This window comes from Amblyomma maculatum, chromosome 4, assembly GCF_055883805.1.
Source record: "Amblyomma maculatum isolate TAMU_Amacu chromosome 4, ASM5588380v1, whole genome shotgun sequence".
Lineage (NCBI taxonomy): Eukaryota > Metazoa > Arthropoda > Arachnida > Ixodida > Ixodidae > Amblyomma > Amblyomma maculatum.
The window spans coordinates 201,483,203-201,503,284 of record NC_139347.1 but is presented as its reverse complement, the minus strand read 5'-3'; the positions used below and the strand labels follow the sequence as shown (position 1 = coordinate 201,503,284).

The window sequence follows — 20,082 nt, the reverse complement described above, 5'->3', positions numbered from 1 at the left end:
TAGACAGTGTCATTTCATAATACTGATTACTACAGCACTACTGTGAGCTAATATTAATTATCAGGTGAAGAAAAACTGCACTCCAATGCTGCACACATTTTTTGTTCCCATTCATCAATGATGCAACAAGAATCCAGAGTCCCTCCTCCCTAATAAATTCGGAGGATGGGTCATTAATATGATCAACCAAACATACCACTGTTGGGAATTTCTTCAGCAGAGGGTGCATTTTAAGAATTGCTACTACACTGATTTATGACCAAAAAAAAAAATAGAGAAGGAAAGGGAGAATACACAGAGCAAGGACACTAAAAAACATTGGGAAGTATTCCTTTTTTCCTCATACAGTAATAATGAAACAGTAGTAAAGTACAATCAGAGCGTAGCGGTAGAACATTTGCCTCGCATGCAAGAGGACTGGGGCTCAAATCCCGGTGCCGCGCAATTCTCCACCGGAATAAAAAAAATAAATCCGCGTATCGATGGAATTGCATAAACAAGTTTGGGATGCGACCTGATGCCGGTGAACACCTCCTGCAACGCACTCCCTCACCAGAACAGGAGTTGGCTACCCTGGTGCAGTAATTGGCCGCGACCTCTCATGATAAGCTCCATAAAACCCCGGCCTTCAGTCACCAGCGGCTGCGGAACTGACCACGGCGGCGGTCAGACCTGTGACGCAGCAGGGGGTGCTAAGAACTTCTGGCTCCACTGGACAGGCCGCCATTGGAAACTGACCCTGGCAACGTTTAACGTTAGAACCCTAGCTAGTGAAGCTAGTTCAGCAGTGCTGTTAGAGGAACTAGAAGGTATGAAATGAGATGTCATAGGGCTTAGTGAGGTTAGGAGGCCGAATGAGGCATATACTGTACTGAATGATGGGCATGTACTGTGTTATCGAGGCTTACCAGAGAGGCGGCAACTAGGAGTAGGTTTCCTTGTTAATAAGTATATAGCGGGTAATATAGATGAATTCTATAGTATTATTGAGAGGGTGGCAGTCATCGTAATTAGGTTTAATAAGCGGTATAAACTGAAGGTTGTACAGGCCTATGCACCTACATGTAGTTATGATGACCAGGCAGTTGAAAGCTTCTACGAAGATGTAGAATCGGCAATGCGAAAAGTAAAGATGCAGTATACTGTACTAATGGGCAACTTCAATGCCAAGGTAAGGAAAAAGCAGGCAGGAGACCAGGCAGTAGGTGACTATGGCATTCGTTCTAGGAACAGCAGGGGGGAGTAATTAGTTGAGTTTGCAGAGCGCAATAACTTCAGAATCATGAATACCTTCTTCAGCAAACGGGAGAACCGGAAACGGACATGGAAAAGTCCTAACGGGGAGACTAAAAATGAAATTGACTTCATAATGTGTTCAACCCCCGCCATTGTGCAAGATGTAGAGGTAATCGGGAAAGTGCGCTGCAGTGACCACAGGATGGTGAGGTCCCGAATTAGCCTAAATCTGAAGAAGGAACACAACAGATTAGTAAGAAAGAAACCCATCACTGAATTAGCGGTGAGGGGGAGGGCAGAAGAATTCAGGATCTCGCTACAGAATACATACTCAGCTCTAACCGAGGATGGCATTACCCTAGAAGCAATGAACAATAACTTCAGAGATATCATTACTGAGTGTGCGGTAGAAGTAGGCGGCAGGATAGTTAGAGAGGATACCGGTAAGCTGTCTAAGGAGACGAAAGATTTGATTAAGAAACGCCAGAGTATGAAAGCTTACAATCCAACAGACCAGATCGAATTGGCCGAGATATCAAAGCTAATCAATAAGCGCAAGGTGGCCGATATAAGGAAGTATAACATGGAGAAAACTGAGCATGCTGTAAAGAACGGGGGAAGCCTTAAAGCGGTAAAGAAGAAATTGGGCATAGGCAAGAACCGGATGTATGCGATAAGGGACAAGGCGGGCAATGTCATCACGAATATGGACAAGATAGTCAAGTAGCCGAGCAGTTCTATACAGATATCTACAGTAGCCAAAGTAGTCAGGACCGTAACGAGATTGGCGGTAGGGAAAAACAGTCAGACGTTCCACCAGTGACGAAGGACGAGGTCAATAAAGCATTAGAAACTATGAAAAGGGGGAAATCAGCTGGAGAGGATCAGATATCTACAGATTTGCTGAAGGACGGGGGGATATCGTGCTAGAAAAACTGGCCCCCCTGTATACGCAGTGCCTGGTGTCATCGACGGTACCGGAACCATGGAAGAATGCAAACATTATCCTCATTCATAAGAACGGGGACTCTAAAGACCTTAAAAATTACAGACCAATCAGCTTACTGTCTGTTACATATAAGGTATTTACTAAGGTAATCGCTAACAGAATCCGGACAACCTTAGACTGCAATCAAGCAAAGGATCATGCAGGTTTTCGGAAACGGTGCTCTACTATCGATCATATCCATACCATCAATCAGGTGATAGAAAACTGCTCGGAATATAACCAGCCATTATACATAGCATTCATTAATTACGAAAAAGCATTTGACTCAATTTAAACATCGGCGGTGATGCAGGCATTGCGAAATCAGGGGGTAGACGAGCCGTATGTGAAAGTGCTGGAAGATATATATAGTGGCTGCACAGCAACCATAGTTCTGCATAAAGCAAGTAACAAAATTCCCATTAGGCAAGCAGACACAATCTCCCCAGTACTATTCACAGCTTGCTTAGAGGAAGTATTCAGAGACTTGGAATGGGAGCAGTTAGGGATAAGGGTAGATGGAGAATACCTCAGTAATCTGCGATTTGCTGATGACATTGCCTTGCTAAGCAACTCGGGGGATGAACTGCAAATAATGATTGATGACCTAGACAGGAAAAGTAGAAAGGTTGGCTTGAAAATCAATATGCAGAAGACTAAGGTAATGTTAAACAGCCTCGGGAAGGAACAGCAGTTTACATTAGGTAGCGAAGTACTGGAAGTAGTAGACGATTATGTCTACTTAGGACAGGTAGTAACCGCAGATCCGGACCATGAAAAGGAAATAACAAGAAGAATAAGATTGGGATGGAGTGCATTTGGGAAGCACTTGCAGATTATGACTAGCAGCTTACCGGTATCGCTCAAGAGGAAAGTATACAGCAGTTGCATCTTACCTGTACTCACCTATGGGGCTGAAACGTGGAGGCTAACCAAGAGAGTTCTACTTAAGTTGAAGACAACCCAGAGGGCTATGGAACGAAAAACGCTAGGGGTAACATTAGGAAATAGGAAGCGGGCAGAGTGGGTCAGAGAAATAACTCAAGTTACCGACATTCTAGTGGAAATTAAGACGAAGAAATGGGCATGGGCAGGACATGTAGTGCGAAGAGAGGATAACCGATGGTCGCTTAGGGTAACAAACTGGATTCCAAGGGAAGGAAAGCGTAACAGGGGGCGGCAGAAAGTTAGGTGGGTAGATGAGGTTAAGAAGTTCGCAGGGGTCAAGTGGATGCAGCTATCACAGAACCGGGTTAAGTGGAGAAATATGGGAGAGGCCTTCGACCTGCAATGGGTATAGTCAGGCTGATGAAAAAAAAAAAAAAAAAGTGAAGTACACAGGTCATGCCCACCAATTGATATGATGCAGCTAACTGCTCACTTTTTCTTCAATATGCAGCTGCACTGCACAGTTGCACTCCAGTTTCATTCCTTTGTGTCTGCAAATATATTCCAGCCTAGGCCAAGGTAAAACCTTTGTTGCTTTTCACATGGTCTAGGCCAGAGCATGTGGTCCACAGAAATATGCGAGGCAGTCCACCGGCTCAAAAAATTCTGGGCTTTCTTTTGAAGGCATGTGCCACATTCAAGAGCCAGGTTGGCCAGCAGCAGAGCCTATCCACAACTATGCCTAAGGTTTTATGGCCCGTGTTGGCTTGACTTAGATTCTATGGTGACATCTCTCGAAATTAAGATGCATTATTGTGAGAATATGCAGAAATACCCCCCTCCACATGTCGCTTAATAAATAGCAGCAGGTGTTACCTGGAGGCAACTGCAAACTGGCTTTTTCATTAATCCCTACAAATATTCACTTAATATCAAGGTTGATTTTTGCCTAAATGCAAAAACTGCAACGCCTCAAAAGCAGATCTTACACACATACTGTGCGATTGCCCCGGGTTAAAGCATACATTGAAACTCTACCTAAACAACACTTTGGACTGGGAGGCTGCGGTGTCGAGCTTGAACTGCGCAGTACAACTGCGGATTATTGCACGGGCTTTGGTGGTCATCAAAAGTCATGGACTCTTCTCTACCTCGTGCGGCAAAGAAGAAACATATTAATTTGAAACATTTTTCACTAACGGACATAAAGTTTCGCTTCTTTTGTCTACCACCGCTCATTTTCAACTAAAATCAATTAAAAGGCCATGTTCCCAGACTGTATGCATTCTTTGTGACAATGCAAATAGGCATAAGCTCCTTAATGAGCGTGAACTTCAGGCAGACATCAGCTGCCCTCAATAACGATGCACCGAACAACTCACCCTCTTATTCATCTCTCCAAGTCTATATTTTCTCTTCTTTTGAGGATAAGCGACTGTGACATTAAGCGTTGCACCGATTCAGTAGCTTTCTCCGAGCCATTCTGATGTGGCAACCGTCTAGCGTTTAGGTAGAAGGAAGCAAGCACACTTTTTATTGTCAGGCAAACCGAAAAAGTGCAGTTTGGGAACAAGACGGCCCTAGCTGATTTTAATATATTTTGTAATCTTTATTTTATATTGCCCTTGCTATTTTATTTTCTGGCTCCTGACCCACAAGAAAAAGTTTCTTAATATGGCCTGCAGAGCAATATGACTTTGAGACCGCTTGTGCCGGCTTACACCCAACTCAGGACTTCCCTGAGAATGGACACCTCGAATGACAATAAGCAAGTATAAGATTGCCACTGATGACATATCCATGAACATGACAGAGCCAAGAAGCTGATTAACTCCGTTTAAAAAAAAAAAGAAATACACAGCCATTGGCTGTGTATTTCTTTTTCATATATGCCAGATGGGTCTCATTGAGACCCATGTGGCATATATGAGTAAGCATTATTTCTACACAGCAGTCTACATTATTATCACCTGTGTAAAGAACTGAGAATTATTAATGCTAGTGCACCTTCGGCCAGTTGTGCCCAACCATGTCACCTACCACCTGCCAGGGGCATGTTCATGATTTTTCGACGCTTCAAACAATGAACGCTGTAGAACAATTTTTTTTTTATTTATATGGAAGCCCTAACACTCGTGCGTTAAAATAATCACCAGCAAGGTATGCGCACATTGCAGCTATTTACAAATTTTATTCCTGGCATTGTTACAGCAGGCAATATCATTATAAGAGTCTGTAGCAGTTTAGAATCCACTACATTATAGAAAACAATATTTTGCAATAGTTATAGTGAATCTACTATCTGCCACACCTTAGCCAACATAATGAAGTACATAATGACGTATTGGCTGATGTCTTAATACAAGCCTCCAAATTAGTGACATAACATGCATAACTTTACTCCCAGGTTGGCACAATATGGTGCAACTGCTGGATGGTGCGCCACCTGCATATGCCATTTGGAGGGATGAAGATGTCCGGCGTTGGCCGTGAAGGCACTGACGCTTCCAGGGAGTTCTACACTGAAGTAAAATCCATCTGCCTGGACTACAGCTGAACAGACCCTTGATGTGGCTTTCGAATTAAAATTTGTCATGACACACAAAGCTTGATCTGCTCATTTTAAAAACAAACATATGCAGCGCTTTGAATATGAGACAACATAAATTGAGGTCAAGGCATGCAGCATACATTTATTAGCTAGCTGTAAAACCTTTGCACAATGCCATCATTAGGTCACTTGGCAAAAATATCCCCACAGAACTGAGATAGTGTAAAAACCTCTGAGCTCGTTTTGCCTTCAAGCCTTTTCGCAATTTTTCACATTTGCATATTACTTGCAATGCCGCTGTGTAATCAGACACAGCATGCTTGTTCAACATGGCGCTCAGAGGAAGCCCTGAACTAATGATCTGCTGACAACATTTGCTCCAATACTTGTTTCGCTCTGCCGTTGTGTAAAGGTTAGAGAGGCTCGGTACACTAGGGTAAATAGCCAGACTCAGCTCCGGGATGTCGCACATTGCCGCATCAAGGTACTTCTCTAATTTCGAGCTAGTTAGCCTCACAGAGCCTACCTTAATATAGGCAAAAGCATCGGACACGGCAAACGGCAGAGGAAGCTTCCCTGTGTCAGTACCTAAAGGCAAACAAATACCACCATTCTGCCAGGCTTCAATTCTGTCAAATGGCACTGGACAATAAGCACCATAAGCATGCCTCTCGAGGCATCCAGAGAGATAGTCAATGCTGCTGAAGACATCAAACATACTGGCAAGCTCACATACACACTGCTTAATGACGGAAGCCTGTGGATGAGCTTCTCTTACACAAGTTTGAACTGTTGGTTTGTCTTCACAAGCATCACTGAATGGTCCATCAGAAAGCCAGCTACTGTCTAGAGCACTAGAGTTTTCTTCTACAAGTAGATCATTAGAGTCCACCTCTTGCGGCATGGAAGCTGGAACAGTTGAAAGGGGAAGTGTGCTTGGCAGGCAGAGGTGACATACATCCAGACCTAGCTCTTCAAATATGCGCTGCGTAGTTAAGCGTGTGCCAAGAACTTCTGAGTGAAGCAGCCTGCACACATCACCTTCAGGTGGCACAGCACCAGCAAGGAAAGGATGACTGGTGTACTGCCCTTGTAAATATAGTGCTGTATCAAGCTGAAGCTGGAGCATGCACTTCCTGATGTCACAGTGGTAGTACTGCAACAAGAAATTGGCACTGTCACTGATTGGCAAGCTGATAGCTTCAGTTTGGCAAACATGCATAATCAGCTTAAACACTTCATCGGGCCTTGGATGCCCAAATTCAGCAACTGGGCAACCCTTTGGAAGTTTCGCCTTCACTTGAACAAGATTCCGGGTGGCAGTAAAGACAACGGGTTTTTTTGTAGTGGACAAAACATACTCCACTGCACTCCAAAAGCCATCATCTTGCTCAAAGATGGTGTCAACATCATCAAATAAGATAATGGTATGGCTGGAAAATGTAAGTGTTGAGGTGTCCTGCTCTGAAGGTTTTTCTACTGGGAAAGCATTTTTTATCATTATTTCCTTAGACAGTTCATCCGTTTTTAGTTTTTTTAAGGGCATCTTGGCTGCATCAGCTAACGTTTTCTTTTGTACAGATTTTTTCACCTCAAGCATGACAATATCGTCGTCATCAGATTGTGAACATCGCCTCTTAGAAAATTTTTGCTTGCCTTTGCCAGAGCAAAGCATCTTCTGATCCTCTGCTTTTGAAGTCATGCCAACAAACACCACATCTTTGTCCGAAGTAGATGAGCTTGCTTTCTGTAATCCTCCTTTGGCTGCACGTGGAACACTGTCATCTTGATGCTTGCTAGCACCAGTTGTCGCCCTCCTTTTTGCAGGTGTAGTAAAATACTGAAGCAGTGTGCCTTTTTGACTTATTTTACCACCAGGTGCAGTCACTATTGATGCAACATGCACTTCAGAAGTCTCGCTTACGCCAGTTCTAGCTGAAAAATAGCCATCCAGTGTACCTTTACTAGGCTTCTTTGCACTGCTTTCAGCAGTATCTTTCACAAGTTTCGCGTGGCCTTTGGCTGCCGCTTTTTCAAACATCTGCTGCAATGGCCCAGAAACTTTCTTTTTTTTCTGCACTTCTATTTTCTTTGTGCTGCACGCGGTTTGCTGCACCGCAGGAGCAGCAAACTGCAGCCTGCCACCTTCAACATGGTGGGACTGCGTTGCTTCGTGCAGCTCAGCAAGGATCCTTTTTCCCGGCCTTTCACTTGACGCATGCACCTCGAGAACCTTGAAACCAAGTTCTTCCGCTAGGTAATAAACAGAGCTTGTTTTTCCGACTCCAGGTGGACCCACAAGCAAGTAGCAGTTGCTTAGCCCTTCTGTTGAATCTTCTGAGTCACTGAGCGAGTGACGTGACGCAGATCGCTCCGAATTAAAAGGCTTAATTTTCCACTGTGACAGCCAAGATCGCAGTTCGGATATCGTCGAGCCATTACCAACGAACGGGCATGATTTCGAAGGTTTGTATTTATCTGTCCATGCTAGACTACCCAAATGGCCCTGTTTATGCGTGACTGCATTGCCTTTCTCCAAATCTTCGCCTTTTTCGGGCGGTTTTGTCGAACACCTCGACAACTTGGTGGATCGGCGGCGAGCCGGCCGCTCGACATCTGCTTCTTGCGACACTGTACCATTCCGATTCTCTTTACAGTTATTTGACAAGTTAGCTTCCCTTGGTTTTCTTGGTCGCAGAGATCTGATGCGATCGTTTCCATGATCTGTGAACAAGAGTTAATGAACTGTGAATAACTTTCCAACAAAACTTAGTAAAGGCTACGACATACCTTGTGCAGTTGCCATGGGGGTTGTTTGAATCCCAATCGCAGACAACAGGGTACAACATTTGACAACAGGAGGCAACGCTCAAACCAAATTGTTGGAAAAGCTACATCGGCAATTAAAGCATAATTGTGAGCCACTTTACCACTTTCCCGCCACAAAAGCACCGGCCTCGGCTACCGCCGCAGATCTCGCGCGTAAACACACCACAGGATACGGATACGTCTTCGGACGCAGCCGATACGGCGGCCGTCTTACCGACTAGCCCAATGTGAGGCAGGTTGACCCTCAATTTGACATGATGCGCATCCATGCTCTTTTACCGCTTTTACTACTACATTAATCACTTTAAACTGGAAAGAAAGATGTATCCGCCCTACGAGATTCTCGGCAAAAGGCAGGAGATAACGTGGCGTCGGCTCCAGACTCGAGCCTTGTTATACCCATTTCACATAGATAAAGAATGCGGTGATGTGGCCGGATATGTTCACACGTTATGGAGTAGAGTCAGTCACTAGAAAATTTTCAAGTACCGCTACAGTGGCAGTGGCTATATTCTAACCGCAAATGACCGCAAAGGTGCCCGCGGGCGCAATCTTCCTTCCAGACCGCCGGACCGGTGCATGATCGCATTCGTAGACTTCTAACTTGTTTTGAAGCTAGCAGAACTGGAAGATTTTGGCATGTTCATTCAGAACAGTACCACCAGTAATTAATTATGTGGTCACTAATTTTATTACTTTAGTCCGCAATCGATGGGAAAAGACGAAGTGTGTGGGTGAACCGGCGAAAACTTCAGGGCGCCTGCTCTTGTAAATCGCCGGCCATTTGGATCAACTCGCATTCTGCGCGCAGTGCAGTGGTGTTACAACATTATAAAGTGATCAAGTGCGAAACTGAAATAGCATGTCTGCGAAGATTGCAGGAACGTGTGCGTATATTGTTAAGAATGCCGTCCGCTGGCGCCGCTGTGCCCAACATTACTAGATGGGGTCCCTATCTAGTAACGTTGGCTGTGCCAGACACGGAGGACGAGGTGCAGAGTTTATTACGCTCTGACACGGACCGTGTTCACGCTGAGTATTTCGTGCACTTCTTTCGCTGCCAAACGAAATTTCAAACCAATGAACCAGCGTATTTCGCAGAAGGTGTTCCTTGATGGCACGAATTTTTTCTGGTCGGTTCAGTGAAGCCACACCTACCACTGATGCAGATCACTCTTTTTGTTCAGGCACATAGAAAACGCATTTCCAGGCTCAGCCTGGTGCCGCACCAGACGCACTGCAGAATTTCTCACGTGTACACTGCGAGAAACAATGAGGAACTCCCGCGCAAGACACTTATTCCGCGCACGCGCTTGGAAGGGACGCGAAGTCACATGACGCGCATCAGCCAGTAGGCGAGCCGGCAGCGCGGGGAAAACGAATGTGGTACTCTGAAAATTTTCCAGCGATTCTACTATGGAGCTGCAAAAAGCGCCGCCACCGGCGGACCTCCCCCTTCTCTAGACCGGTGGAGCACTAGCCTAGCTCGGACCCTTTGGATGCAAGTTCAGACCACTGGGTGCCCGAGTGGACTCGCCGAGGTCGCCGTGAGCAACGGGCTCTAAACCATGGCTTTAATGCTCACAGTATTCGTTTTCCAATACAGATCGCAAGCGGTTAGAGCCAAGGCTCACCACATCTTGTTAGACCGGTCAGGGGCGGAATTATGCCATGATCATATGACAAAAATGTTAAAAACCTATCAATCAGCCCCCGCTCCTACTGGTAGACAGGTCCGCCAGTTAGAATCGACCAACAGAAACGTGTCTAGCTGATCGGTTTGTGACAGTTTTGTGATGTAATAATAGCGCAATTCGGGCCCAGGTCTTCTGAAAGCGGTTGGGGGCTGTAGGCTGTTATCGGTGGTGTTAGTCGCCTTTGTGTCGAAACTCAAGTAAACGCCAACGTCAGTCACTTATTCTGACCGTTTCAGGAAAAGTCGCCACCCGAGAACACTGTTAAGAGGTTGCATTAATTTTGAAATTTCATTGCTTTTTAAGACATTTTCACAATGAAAACACTCTCATACTAGGCGCGCTTTTGTTCCTTGGGTACAGAAAAACCAGCCACGGCGACTCCCTGGTTAATGCGCTTGGCTATTGCGCTGTAGCTCTAGGTTTAAACACGACCGTGTTTCGATAGAGTCGCTTTGGGGAATTAAACCATACATACTATGTACCAGAAGTGCGCAAAGACAGCGCAGGAAGTGGGGCGCCAATCAGCACTCGATTACAGTTTCGTCAAAACTTGTGCAGCAAAAATAGATTCTAACCTCGTAGAAATCGGTTTGACTGGGCTGTTAGGGTGGGCGGGTATCAACACTTTCCTGTACCACAGGAGCTGCCCGACTCCCAATATAGCAGCACCTTTTACTCCTTTGTAAATTCATGTATAACATGAAGTAACCACTGTTACTTTTCGATAGCTTTTTGCATGAACTTGAAAGGCAGTTGGTAATGGTGCCTTCTTTTCGTCGTAAAAATTAATGCGAAAGCACACTCCTTAAATGCAAGTTTTGTTTGGCATGAGGTCTTGCATAAAAGCGGATGTCAAGATTGTTCACTTCTTCACCTGCTGGAAACAGGACCAGCAGTCGCACTCAAATTTTGTGCTTTCTGCTGCAATTTTTTTTTTTTGTTCTCAGAGCAGCATTCAAGACCAAAGGCTAATGATTTGGCAAGATGAAGGCCGTTTTATTGCATCCATTTATGTAAGACTCCAGAAGACAAAACATAACAATTTGTTGCACCAGGAAACCTGTACACAAAAATGGTGCAGAAAGCAAGCCTAAAAACTGAGGTGATCGGGGCAACATACTAGTACCCGACTAACATCACAGACACTTGGAATGTCAGAAACTATTTGCATTGACAGTGAGCATGTGCTTTACAGAAGCACGAACATGGAAACAGCTACAGTCGTGTGGTGTAAACGAGCTGCATGAGGCTAAGTGGAAGCCCATAAGATTGTGTCCTAGCTAAGAAACATGACTAAGTGATAAGTACAAAACACTTGGACAGCAAACTTGATGAGAACAACTAAAGATTCCATGCAGCTTGTGCAATGCAAGCAGTACTCCATCATTGTAACATGTCCAAAGTGAAGTTGCTGATGGGAAGAGCACATGAAGCTATCCCACTTTAACAGCCGTAGACTTAACACCAGAACTAACAAACACACATCAACCAAATATTTTTCTTTTACAACTCCCAGTGATGCCCAAAGTTATATCTAGAGGAAGTAAGTGTTTTACAAAATAAAATCTTGCTAAGCTGAAACTCTAAATTAAAAAAGGAGGGCCAGAACAGATCTAATACTAACAGTTTCACTTAGAGAGCATGTCAGACTGCAAGACATACCACAAGCATATCCCCCATGTCCCTTGAATTGAACAGCATTGCATTTTGCTCAGGCACCTTCAAAGCAGCAAATGTAAGCTCACACCTTTCTTAGAAGTAGAAATGTCACCAAAGTAGACACATATTGCAAAGGGGAATGCAGAACAGCCTTTCCAGAACTTAAAAGTCAGTACAACTAAAACAGATTGATAACACACTTAGGAGCTATTCCTCCAGTGAATAGCTCAACCTGAATGTGCAGCCAGTATTCGACTTGCGCCTAGAGCGAAAAGTCTAAAACATAACGTCAGCAAAAATAAATTTAATTACAATTTTTGCATGAAGCCTGAAAAAGATCATCATCATCATCAGCCTGACTGTACCCACTGCAGGACGAAGGCCTCTCCCATATTTCTCCAATTAACCCGGTTCTGTGCTAGCTGCATCCACTTGACCCCTGCGAACTTCTTAATCTCATCCACCCACCTAACTTTCTGCCGCCCCCTGCTACGCTTTCCTTGCCTTGGAATCCAGTTTGTTACCCTACCCTATATATATAGCTCATAAAGATATATTCAACCAAATTCTAAGCGTGTCATTTTTACAGTGCACCATCAAATATCAAGCAGTGTTCCCTGGGTATGCAGAAATTAATTTTTTTCGCTTTGGCACGGCATGACGATTCATGCACGTTGTTCACAATATGTTGAATGTGAAGATTTGAATGAGTATGATTATTTTATAGGCAGCATTTTCATTTCATTCTGGTCTAATGATACGTATATCGAGGATCATGAAAGTTGCTGCGTAGATGAAAGAAGTAGGACACTGAATTCAGGAATTCAGGATTAGCACACCCATTAGCAGCATACGTCAGACCAAAGTGAAACATCAAGGAGAGCAGAATCAGTTACTTCCCCTGAGTGGTAAATCCATAAAATCTGTTTTACACAAAAACCACTTGAGATAACAAATGGGGCCAAATGTGGCCACATGAAGTGCTTCCTAACAACGGTTACAAGAACAACCAGGCAGACAGCTGGCCCTCTTTACCTAGTTCATAGTGCATATTTTTCACATTATCAGGAATTAACTGCAGCACTCGTTACACATAAGTTGCCAGAAACCATGTGCACCAGTGAATGGACTAGATGTGAAAGAATATGTGCACCTATTCTCTACAACACTGTGACATAAAAGTGTAGCTAGATACCTTACCTATAAGATCTTTGGCATGAGAGCTAGGAAAGGTAAATACGAAGCTTGAGCTATATATTGTCAATTACAGTACTGCAACTAAAGGCAAAATATAGACATTCCACAATAAACGTCGAGCTATTAATATTTCGCAAGGGTAGTGTATGATAGATTAGGAAACTACCTATCAAATAATGCTATTGGCTCTTTCAGTGCATCACGACTGGTGTTCGTCTAAAAATAAATTTGGTGGTATGACACACATGAATATCTAGAGCAGTAGGTTGTTCCATCACTAAGCTCTCGCAGCAACGGTTACATAACCCGAAACAGACAGAATGCCTCTCCTGCTGTTACCACTGGCTGCAAAAATCTATCTTTAAGGTTATATATTTAAAGCCAATTTCAACATATTAATTAGGCTATCAAAGGCACAATGTGAATAAGAACATAGTAATCCTGTAAAATCTTGACCTGTTTGTCAAGTTTGAAATGTGCACCATGGCTGTCCCTGATGGCCATGAAAATTGTTTGGGATTACTAGCACAGTCACACCAGAACAAAAGAGGTCTGAGTGGGAGTTTAATTTAAGCACTTATCCATGTTGAAAAGACCCATGAGAGGTGCACTGCGTAGAGTGAAAGCCCAATGGCAGTTAATCGTGCACAATGCAATCTGCGCCTAAGAGCATGCAACCTGAAGGAAGGGAGCAGTGTCATGAAATGTGCTGCTCTGAGCCATCAACATGCTGAAATACATGTATATACACCCACAGCTCGAAACATCTGTCAACACATCACGCATGCAGAACTCCATGTTACAGAATCTTGCATGTTCCAGAATGACTCAACCCAAATTGATGCACTTCTGTGAAAGTTAAGAGGGTATTTCTGAGAAATGTCTAACATGACAAAAGAGCAAAATCCTTGTTGTCTCACACTGTTTCAGAAAAGTATCAAAATGGTTCGGCAAGCAATGCATGTCATTGACCAAGAGTATGTCGGGTGCAACTTCCACAGCAAGTATGTCACTGCACCTTCAAATCCAAGACAATCGCGGGCACCGAGACACCAAATTATGAGCAGAGTTTTGTAGAGCTCTTCTCACATGCTCTACAAAAGCTAGCACACAAATACATTTGCTTCACTCTAAGCAGTATACAAGAACAGGGCCCACACATGCTTCGACAAGGTGACTTGCTTGTCTCACCAAATGCAAGCCGCTTTATTTTTGCCCAATCACCCTGTTTCATGTTCAACAAAAGGAAATGCAATGAAATTCAATGCTTTATGCTCAAGACATTGGCGAGAATGGCCAAGAGCATTTTGTAGCAGGCTCGGGAGAAAAGTCAATGTAAAGCATTTCCTTTGTTTTGAAGCAAAAGATTGATACTGAGAAAATATGACAAAAATGTGAATGCGGAAAATGCTTAGCAAATGACATGCTGCTCAAAGATTTTAATAATACAGATTCATAGCAGTTGACTTAGCCAGGTCTGCAATTTTTTTTTTTTACTGCACTAAATTTTCTCATTATTCCAAAAAGAAACATTAGCACTAGCACGTTTTTTTTTTCTGTCCCACTTTTACCTATATTTAAATATGGGCACGTGACTGCGCTCGTGCACTGTGTTAACATTTTCAAATGTGCTTCTACTGAAGGAACTCAGGTAGGGAGAGGAAGGAATAAGTGGGCCACCAGTCAAAAGAGTCATTTTGGAATGAGTGTGCTTCACATTGCCAGAGTTACCATATTTTCATAACTAAGCAACCACTACCCCTCCCCCCCTGCTAACTTTAAAAAACATTTTGGAAAAAAAAGTTTGTATGCGACTCTAAGCACCGTCTTCATTTTTGCGAAGCAGCAGCACAGACAAGGCTTGCAGTGCGCTTGCTCACTCAGTATAGCCGGTGCCACTGGAGATGCAAGGTGGCGCAATCTCTATTCTTGTGTCTACGTTCCGACACTACATGATAGCTGGTGGTGCAGGACAGCAAAAGCCGGCTGAAAGCGACCCCAATTACTCTACCAGCATACTGTCCAAGTGGACATGGAATTCGCGGCTATTCGACAGATCTCGGCAGGCATCGCAGGCATCGCAGGCCTGTGCTGCTTTGTTTGGTATCAACTGTTTGGCATTCGTAATGGAAGTCGGATTGAGTTTGAAGAGGCCTGTCACAGCTTGAATTTCAAGCGCACTGCGATCGCCTTTATAGAAGATGTTCGCCAAATAAACTGTTATTTCTTGTACCCGTCTCATCAACATATTGACGCAAAAACAATAGGGGAGGGGGGCCTTTATATTTTTCGAATCTAAGCACCCCCCTCACTTTGGGTGTTGCGATCGTGAAAAAAAAGGGGATATGGTATAATGCTGCAGCAGTGCGACCATGCCATCGCCATTTCAGGGCACAAAAGGGCATAGCCACGCCTATTGGTCGAGTGTTTCGCCTGTACTTAGCTACTCAAGTGTTTGCATAAAGAGCGTCGGTCAGGACTTCCTTGCATCATAAGAATAGTTCAAGCTAGTGTGGCAGAAGACATGTGGCAACAGCACAAGCTCGAGATCATGCATACACACACGTGGCTTTCAATTTAGAACTCCCACTTACAAAAATCCACATTTTAGAAGTTTTAAATAATGTAGTTCTACAGCACAAACATGCCGAAAGCTTCAATGTTGATGGTGCTGTTACAACACGTGGTCCCTGCAATCAAGCCATCAGCATGAAGCATGTCCAAAGCCTTTCTCGTGGTCTTACATTGAACTTATGGCGCATGTGACAGTGCTGCGCAAAAGCCCCATAAATCTAGCAGGGTCCAAATGTAGCACTACTTCAGCCTCTTAAAGCTACATGTGCATTTGCCTGTTCATATGGAACAATGCTGGCAGTGCTGCCGAAGCAGGTTTGCAAAATACATGCATGCAGTGTGCTAAATTAGGCAGCGCAAACGGTTATAGAGCAAAATGCAACAAGATCACATTCCATCGATCATCTTTCCCATCACACACAATATTAAAATATTGATGAAACCAGAGTCATGCCTGCGCTGGATTAATATGTTGGAGCAGCCCTGGTGGTATTACATCAAGAACCATGTAGTAGCAGGATTAATGCAATGGCCTCTGGTTGGCACTATTAGCACAGCACTCCTACCACCACAGGCTGTAAAAATTTATATTAGCTGGTTTCACCAGGCTTGTTCAGAATCAACTTTCCTTTTCCTGCTGCACATACGGAAATTTCGACTGGTAGTGCTTTTAATGAACCCAAACAACAACCAGTTAAACGAGTGATACACGAAAGCAATGAAATTCACAACTTACAACATGAGCACTGAAAATTACTTTCATTCCACCAACTTGCCAAGAGCACACATAGCTCTGCTGTATATGTTGCAGTCGCTGTAGCCGTTTAACAAGGTGCACAAAGTTTTACAGCATTCCAGCATTTCTAGAATAATTTAAAAAACATTTCGGACACAACCATATGCCCCTCCCTTCCCACAATAAGAGAGAAAAAAGAAAACAGCACCAAAAATTATAGACCATCCAAATAGCAGAAGCAAATTCTGCTAAAACAGGGTTTGATGTGTGAATGTTTTTCTAAACACACTTCACGTGCAGCTTCCAAAAGATGCGACCACACAGCCAAATAAGATTTTTGAAGAAATAAATCAATTTCTTGTCCTAATACAGCTGTCTAGAAAATTAAGCTGGCACAGAGTGTAGAACAATTTAGCAGTTCACCAAACATTAGGCAGACAAACCAATCCCACATTAATTCAACAGGATAATTAAATTACTGCATAAAGCTTTTAAATAGTAAAAGTATACAAGAAGAAACAATGCCAACCGCAAGCACCAAGACACAACCTGTCATGAACTGCCAAGCTAGTTTTGCATCATGCCTAAACTTCATTTTTCCTCTATTCTCATAGTATCTGCAAACCACTGAACAACAACAAATATTCTCTTTGGCTCTTCTCTCTTCAACAGGACTAACCCGTGGCACTATGACGCTTCTGCACTTCCAACACTATGAGTAAGCAACAAATAAAAGACTTGAGACATTTTTACCAGTCCTCTCGAGAATTTCTCTCAGTACCTCACATGTTGTAGCTCACAACCAGAAGCAAGAAGTTTGAGGCCCCTGACCTAAATAATGACAGCTTCGTAGACGAAAAAACAGCAGCAAGACAAGAGACTTAATAAAATTTAAATAACCTTACATTATGACATACAGACAAAAAAGTGATGTGTTGTTTTGAATAAAAAGTTTGGGGAAGTGATGTGTTGTTTTGAATAAAAAGTTTGTTCCCAACAAATAGACAATGTACCACCTAGAGGAAATACCTTAATCATTCTAAATCAATTTAGACATACAAAAAGGTGCCACCTTAGATTGTTTGAAGGTTAAGCGCTAGTGTTTGCCTCGAAAAATAACAACAAAGAATAGAGAAATGCCATGAAAATAAAAATATATAGAACAGGCAAAGTAGCACCACATATAAAAAGTTTGTCATGTCATATAACTATGCACCACCTATACCAGATTTGAAGTGTCATTTCTAGAGATATGTAGTGATGCTGCACTACCCTTTTTTATTTATGCAGTGCCTGCAATGATATATGGGGGCTATCATCACTAAACTCAACAATACGTCATTGTTTATGGCAACTCGACACAGGAAAGATAATTATTAGGTTGTCTAAATGTGTTTGCAGATGGTACTAGTTTTGCTATGGACAGTGCTTAATTACTGTGTAACATTTACAACTTCCATGTCAATAGAACTGGACAGCAGTGACACTTGCCTGTTCTATAACTTACATGCGACTAACAACTGGTCCAAATGGCCGAGGTGCAGAAAAGGCAAGACTCCCTTTCATGTTGCATTGGTATTAAAATGCAGTGAGACACGGCAATCCACTACAGGTGCCTGGCAGTGGAGGTTCCTAACGAAATCACTGCACACGTTAGGCAAGGAACAATCAGTGAAACCTGCCTGTCAAATTGTAGCCTCGGACGGAAAAGAAATATGCATTCTTTGGACACAAATAAAAAAATTCACTCGGAAATAAACAACTCAACTGTCACCGGTGTTTGAGAAACAATAGAAATAAAAGCATAATGAAGCATGCCCTGTCCAAGGCAATAAGCCCTGATAAAGTACAGGTAGAAAACAAGTAAAAAACTAAAATGAAGCTTTTCCCTTCGGTTCGTGTTTCGATGCTGCTCGTCAGCAGCATCTATATGCTTTATCAATAACAGTGGTTTGACTGCAGACGGTTCCAGCAACTTTGCAGATTAATGAAGTATCTACACGCACACACACACCCAAAAAAAAAGCTGATGTGCTTCTCTTCATAGGAACAACCTATAGTAGCTGAGTATGCAAAGTTTCTCGCTTGTCACCTTTGGCGAACTGAATCACATTAATAGGCACCGGGTAATTTGCGGCTTTCAGTATTGCTTTCACAGTAACATCACCTCCTTACGTTTTTAAGCGCAATTCAAGATTCCACGATGTAACCCTAGATTATACATTGACCTCAGGCCAACAAACAATACCAATGACAAGACCAACCCACAATTTTCTTTCCATGCACCTACACATTCTCAAGCTCCTCAAAACAAGCAATATCTTTCTCTTCTACGAGACTTTCGTCCAAAATGTCATCAGGCGTTTCCTCTTGTCCGTTGCTCACGCAGCACGACACGTCAAGCTTTGGCAAGTTTATCTGTTCAGGATGCAGCCAAGGCTTCCAGCAAGGCTGATGAGCCTGCTTCCAGTCAGAGTACTCGAGACAAGCCTTTCGCAACTTCTTTGCCATCTATAGATGAAAACCCAACATACACGAATCCCAGAATCAAGCTTCTACGCACAACCTCAATGTTTCATGTAACCAATGCACTTAAGTCAACATATTTGTGGGGTACTTACATTTGGAGCGAATATTTTCGTGAGTTTGTTCACAAAGCACGCTGGGAGCGAACCTAGGGAATGAAAGTTTTTGATGTTAGGCTGAAATAAATGCCCAAAAACAAGAAAAAGTTCTGATACATGCACTAGTGATACAGAATTTTAGTTTTTACCTTTTGGGTCACATTGAGTTACATAAGTAAGTCTGGAACCAGAGACTCCATCCGGCTGTATAACAATTCCAGTCAGATAGGACACAGCTCGAACAAAACCCTTCTTTGGTGGCACGGACTGGAAATAGCAAGGAAGCACTTGTCAGTGCAGTAAAAAATTCCTTATATAGGGGACCACAATGATAAAAGATTCGTATACAGAAATGGTGTGGCCCAGATTTACAAAATCCTAAGAAAAAGGTGGGACCCTCTAAATGTAGCAGTGCTGTATACTTCAGTTATTTTTTTAAAACACAGATCCGATTACAATCAAGTCCTACAGGGAAAAAAAAAAAAAAAAATTACCTCATGGTAAACAGAATGGTTTAGGATCAGGGACTCTTTCTCTGTTTGCAGCCAGGATCTTTGGAGAACGAAGTCCCTGTTTTTAAAAGGTGGTGGAGACCGAACTGCACAGAAGAAAAAAAAAAAAAAAAAAAAAAGGCCATATTAAAAACAACAAAGCCCAGCATTGCTATTCTGTGAATAATTCCGTTATCACCTGCGTAATAGCCAACGTCATTGTTGGGATTCAAGAAACCGATGTCGTAGCCCTCCAACATGTACACGTCCCACTTCTTTCGGTACAACGGATCCATTAAAACGTCAAACAGTAGAGCAGGGGTGACATCCTTGTACGCCGTGTGCAGCTGAAAAGACGCGTCACGAGCGTAATTTCCTCGCCGGGCCAACACGGAAGAAACTATGATTACATAATTTTAACGCTGATAAGCTTACCTTGATCATCTTGAACTCAGTCTGCTGGGTTGACTTAGTCCACACCGTGGTGTCTTTTTTCTTATACTCAACTTTCCAGCCGTCATGCTTGTCGGCTAGAACTTTCAGTCGTTCAAAATCTCCATCATCTGCCACGCGGACTTCGCCAACATCCATAGCCCACTTCTAGTAGTTGTC

General features: G+C 43.2%; 3 protein-coding genes across 4 annotated transcripts in view; 1 reads left to right on the top strand and 2 right to left on the bottom strand.

Moving 5' to 3' along the window:
- LOC146193998 (2-aminomuconic semialdehyde dehydrogenase-like) overlaps nucleotides 1-5,718 on the top strand; it is a 72,275-nt gene extending 66,557 nt beyond the window's left edge. For both annotated transcript variants that reach the window (XM_084602928.1, XM_084602927.1), the window contains one exon: nucleotides 5,520-5,718. In XM_084602928.1, coding sequence (XP_084459054.1) covers nucleotides 5,520-5,669 — 150 coding nt within the window. In that variant the 3' untranslated portion in view covers nucleotides 5,670-5,718. The remainder of the gene's footprint in view (nucleotides 1-5,519) is intronic.
- LOC146193997 (uncharacterized) lies at nucleotides 5,614-8,697 on the bottom strand. Its single transcript, XM_084602926.1, has 2 exons — nucleotides 8,454-8,697; nucleotides 5,614-8,387 (listed from the first exon to the last, which is right to left on the bottom strand). Exons 1-2 carry the CDS (start codon nucleotides 8,467-8,469, stop codon nucleotides 5,809-5,811), a joined length of 2,595 nt encoding a protein of 864 aa, XP_084459052.1. The 5' UTR covers nucleotides 8,470-8,697; the 3' UTR covers nucleotides 5,614-5,808.
- A 2,461-nt stretch (nucleotides 8,698-11,158) lies between these two features.
- Nucleotides 11,159-20,061, bottom strand: LOC146193996 (START domain-containing protein 10-like). The gene is made up of 6 exons (XM_084602919.1): nucleotides 19,906-20,061; nucleotides 19,670-19,817; nucleotides 19,474-19,577; nucleotides 19,129-19,246; nucleotides 18,977-19,029; nucleotides 11,159-18,866 (listed from the first exon to the last, which is right to left on the bottom strand). The coding sequence occupies exons 1-6, from the start codon at nucleotides 20,059-20,061 to the stop codon at nucleotides 18,642-18,644; spliced, it is 804 nt and encodes a 267-aa protein (XP_084459045.1). The 3' UTR covers nucleotides 11,159-18,641.
- Between the last annotated feature and the right edge of the window lie 21 nt (nucleotides 20,062-20,082).

Excerpts from the sequence above, each read along its gene's own strand:
- LOC146193996 (XM_084602919.1), bottom strand. The coding sequence starts at position 20,061 with ATGGATGTTGGCGAAGTCCGCGTGGCAGATGATGGAGATTTTGAACGA. Across the intron at positions 19,818-19,905 it reads CTGAGTTCAAGATGATCAAG|CTGCACACGGCGTACAAGGA; the intron begins GTAAGCTTATCA and ends GCGTCTTTTCAG. Across the intron at positions 19,578-19,669 it reads TGACGTTGGCTATTACGCAG|TTCGGTCTCCACCACCTTTT; the intron begins GTGATAACGGAA and ends TCTTCTGTGCAG.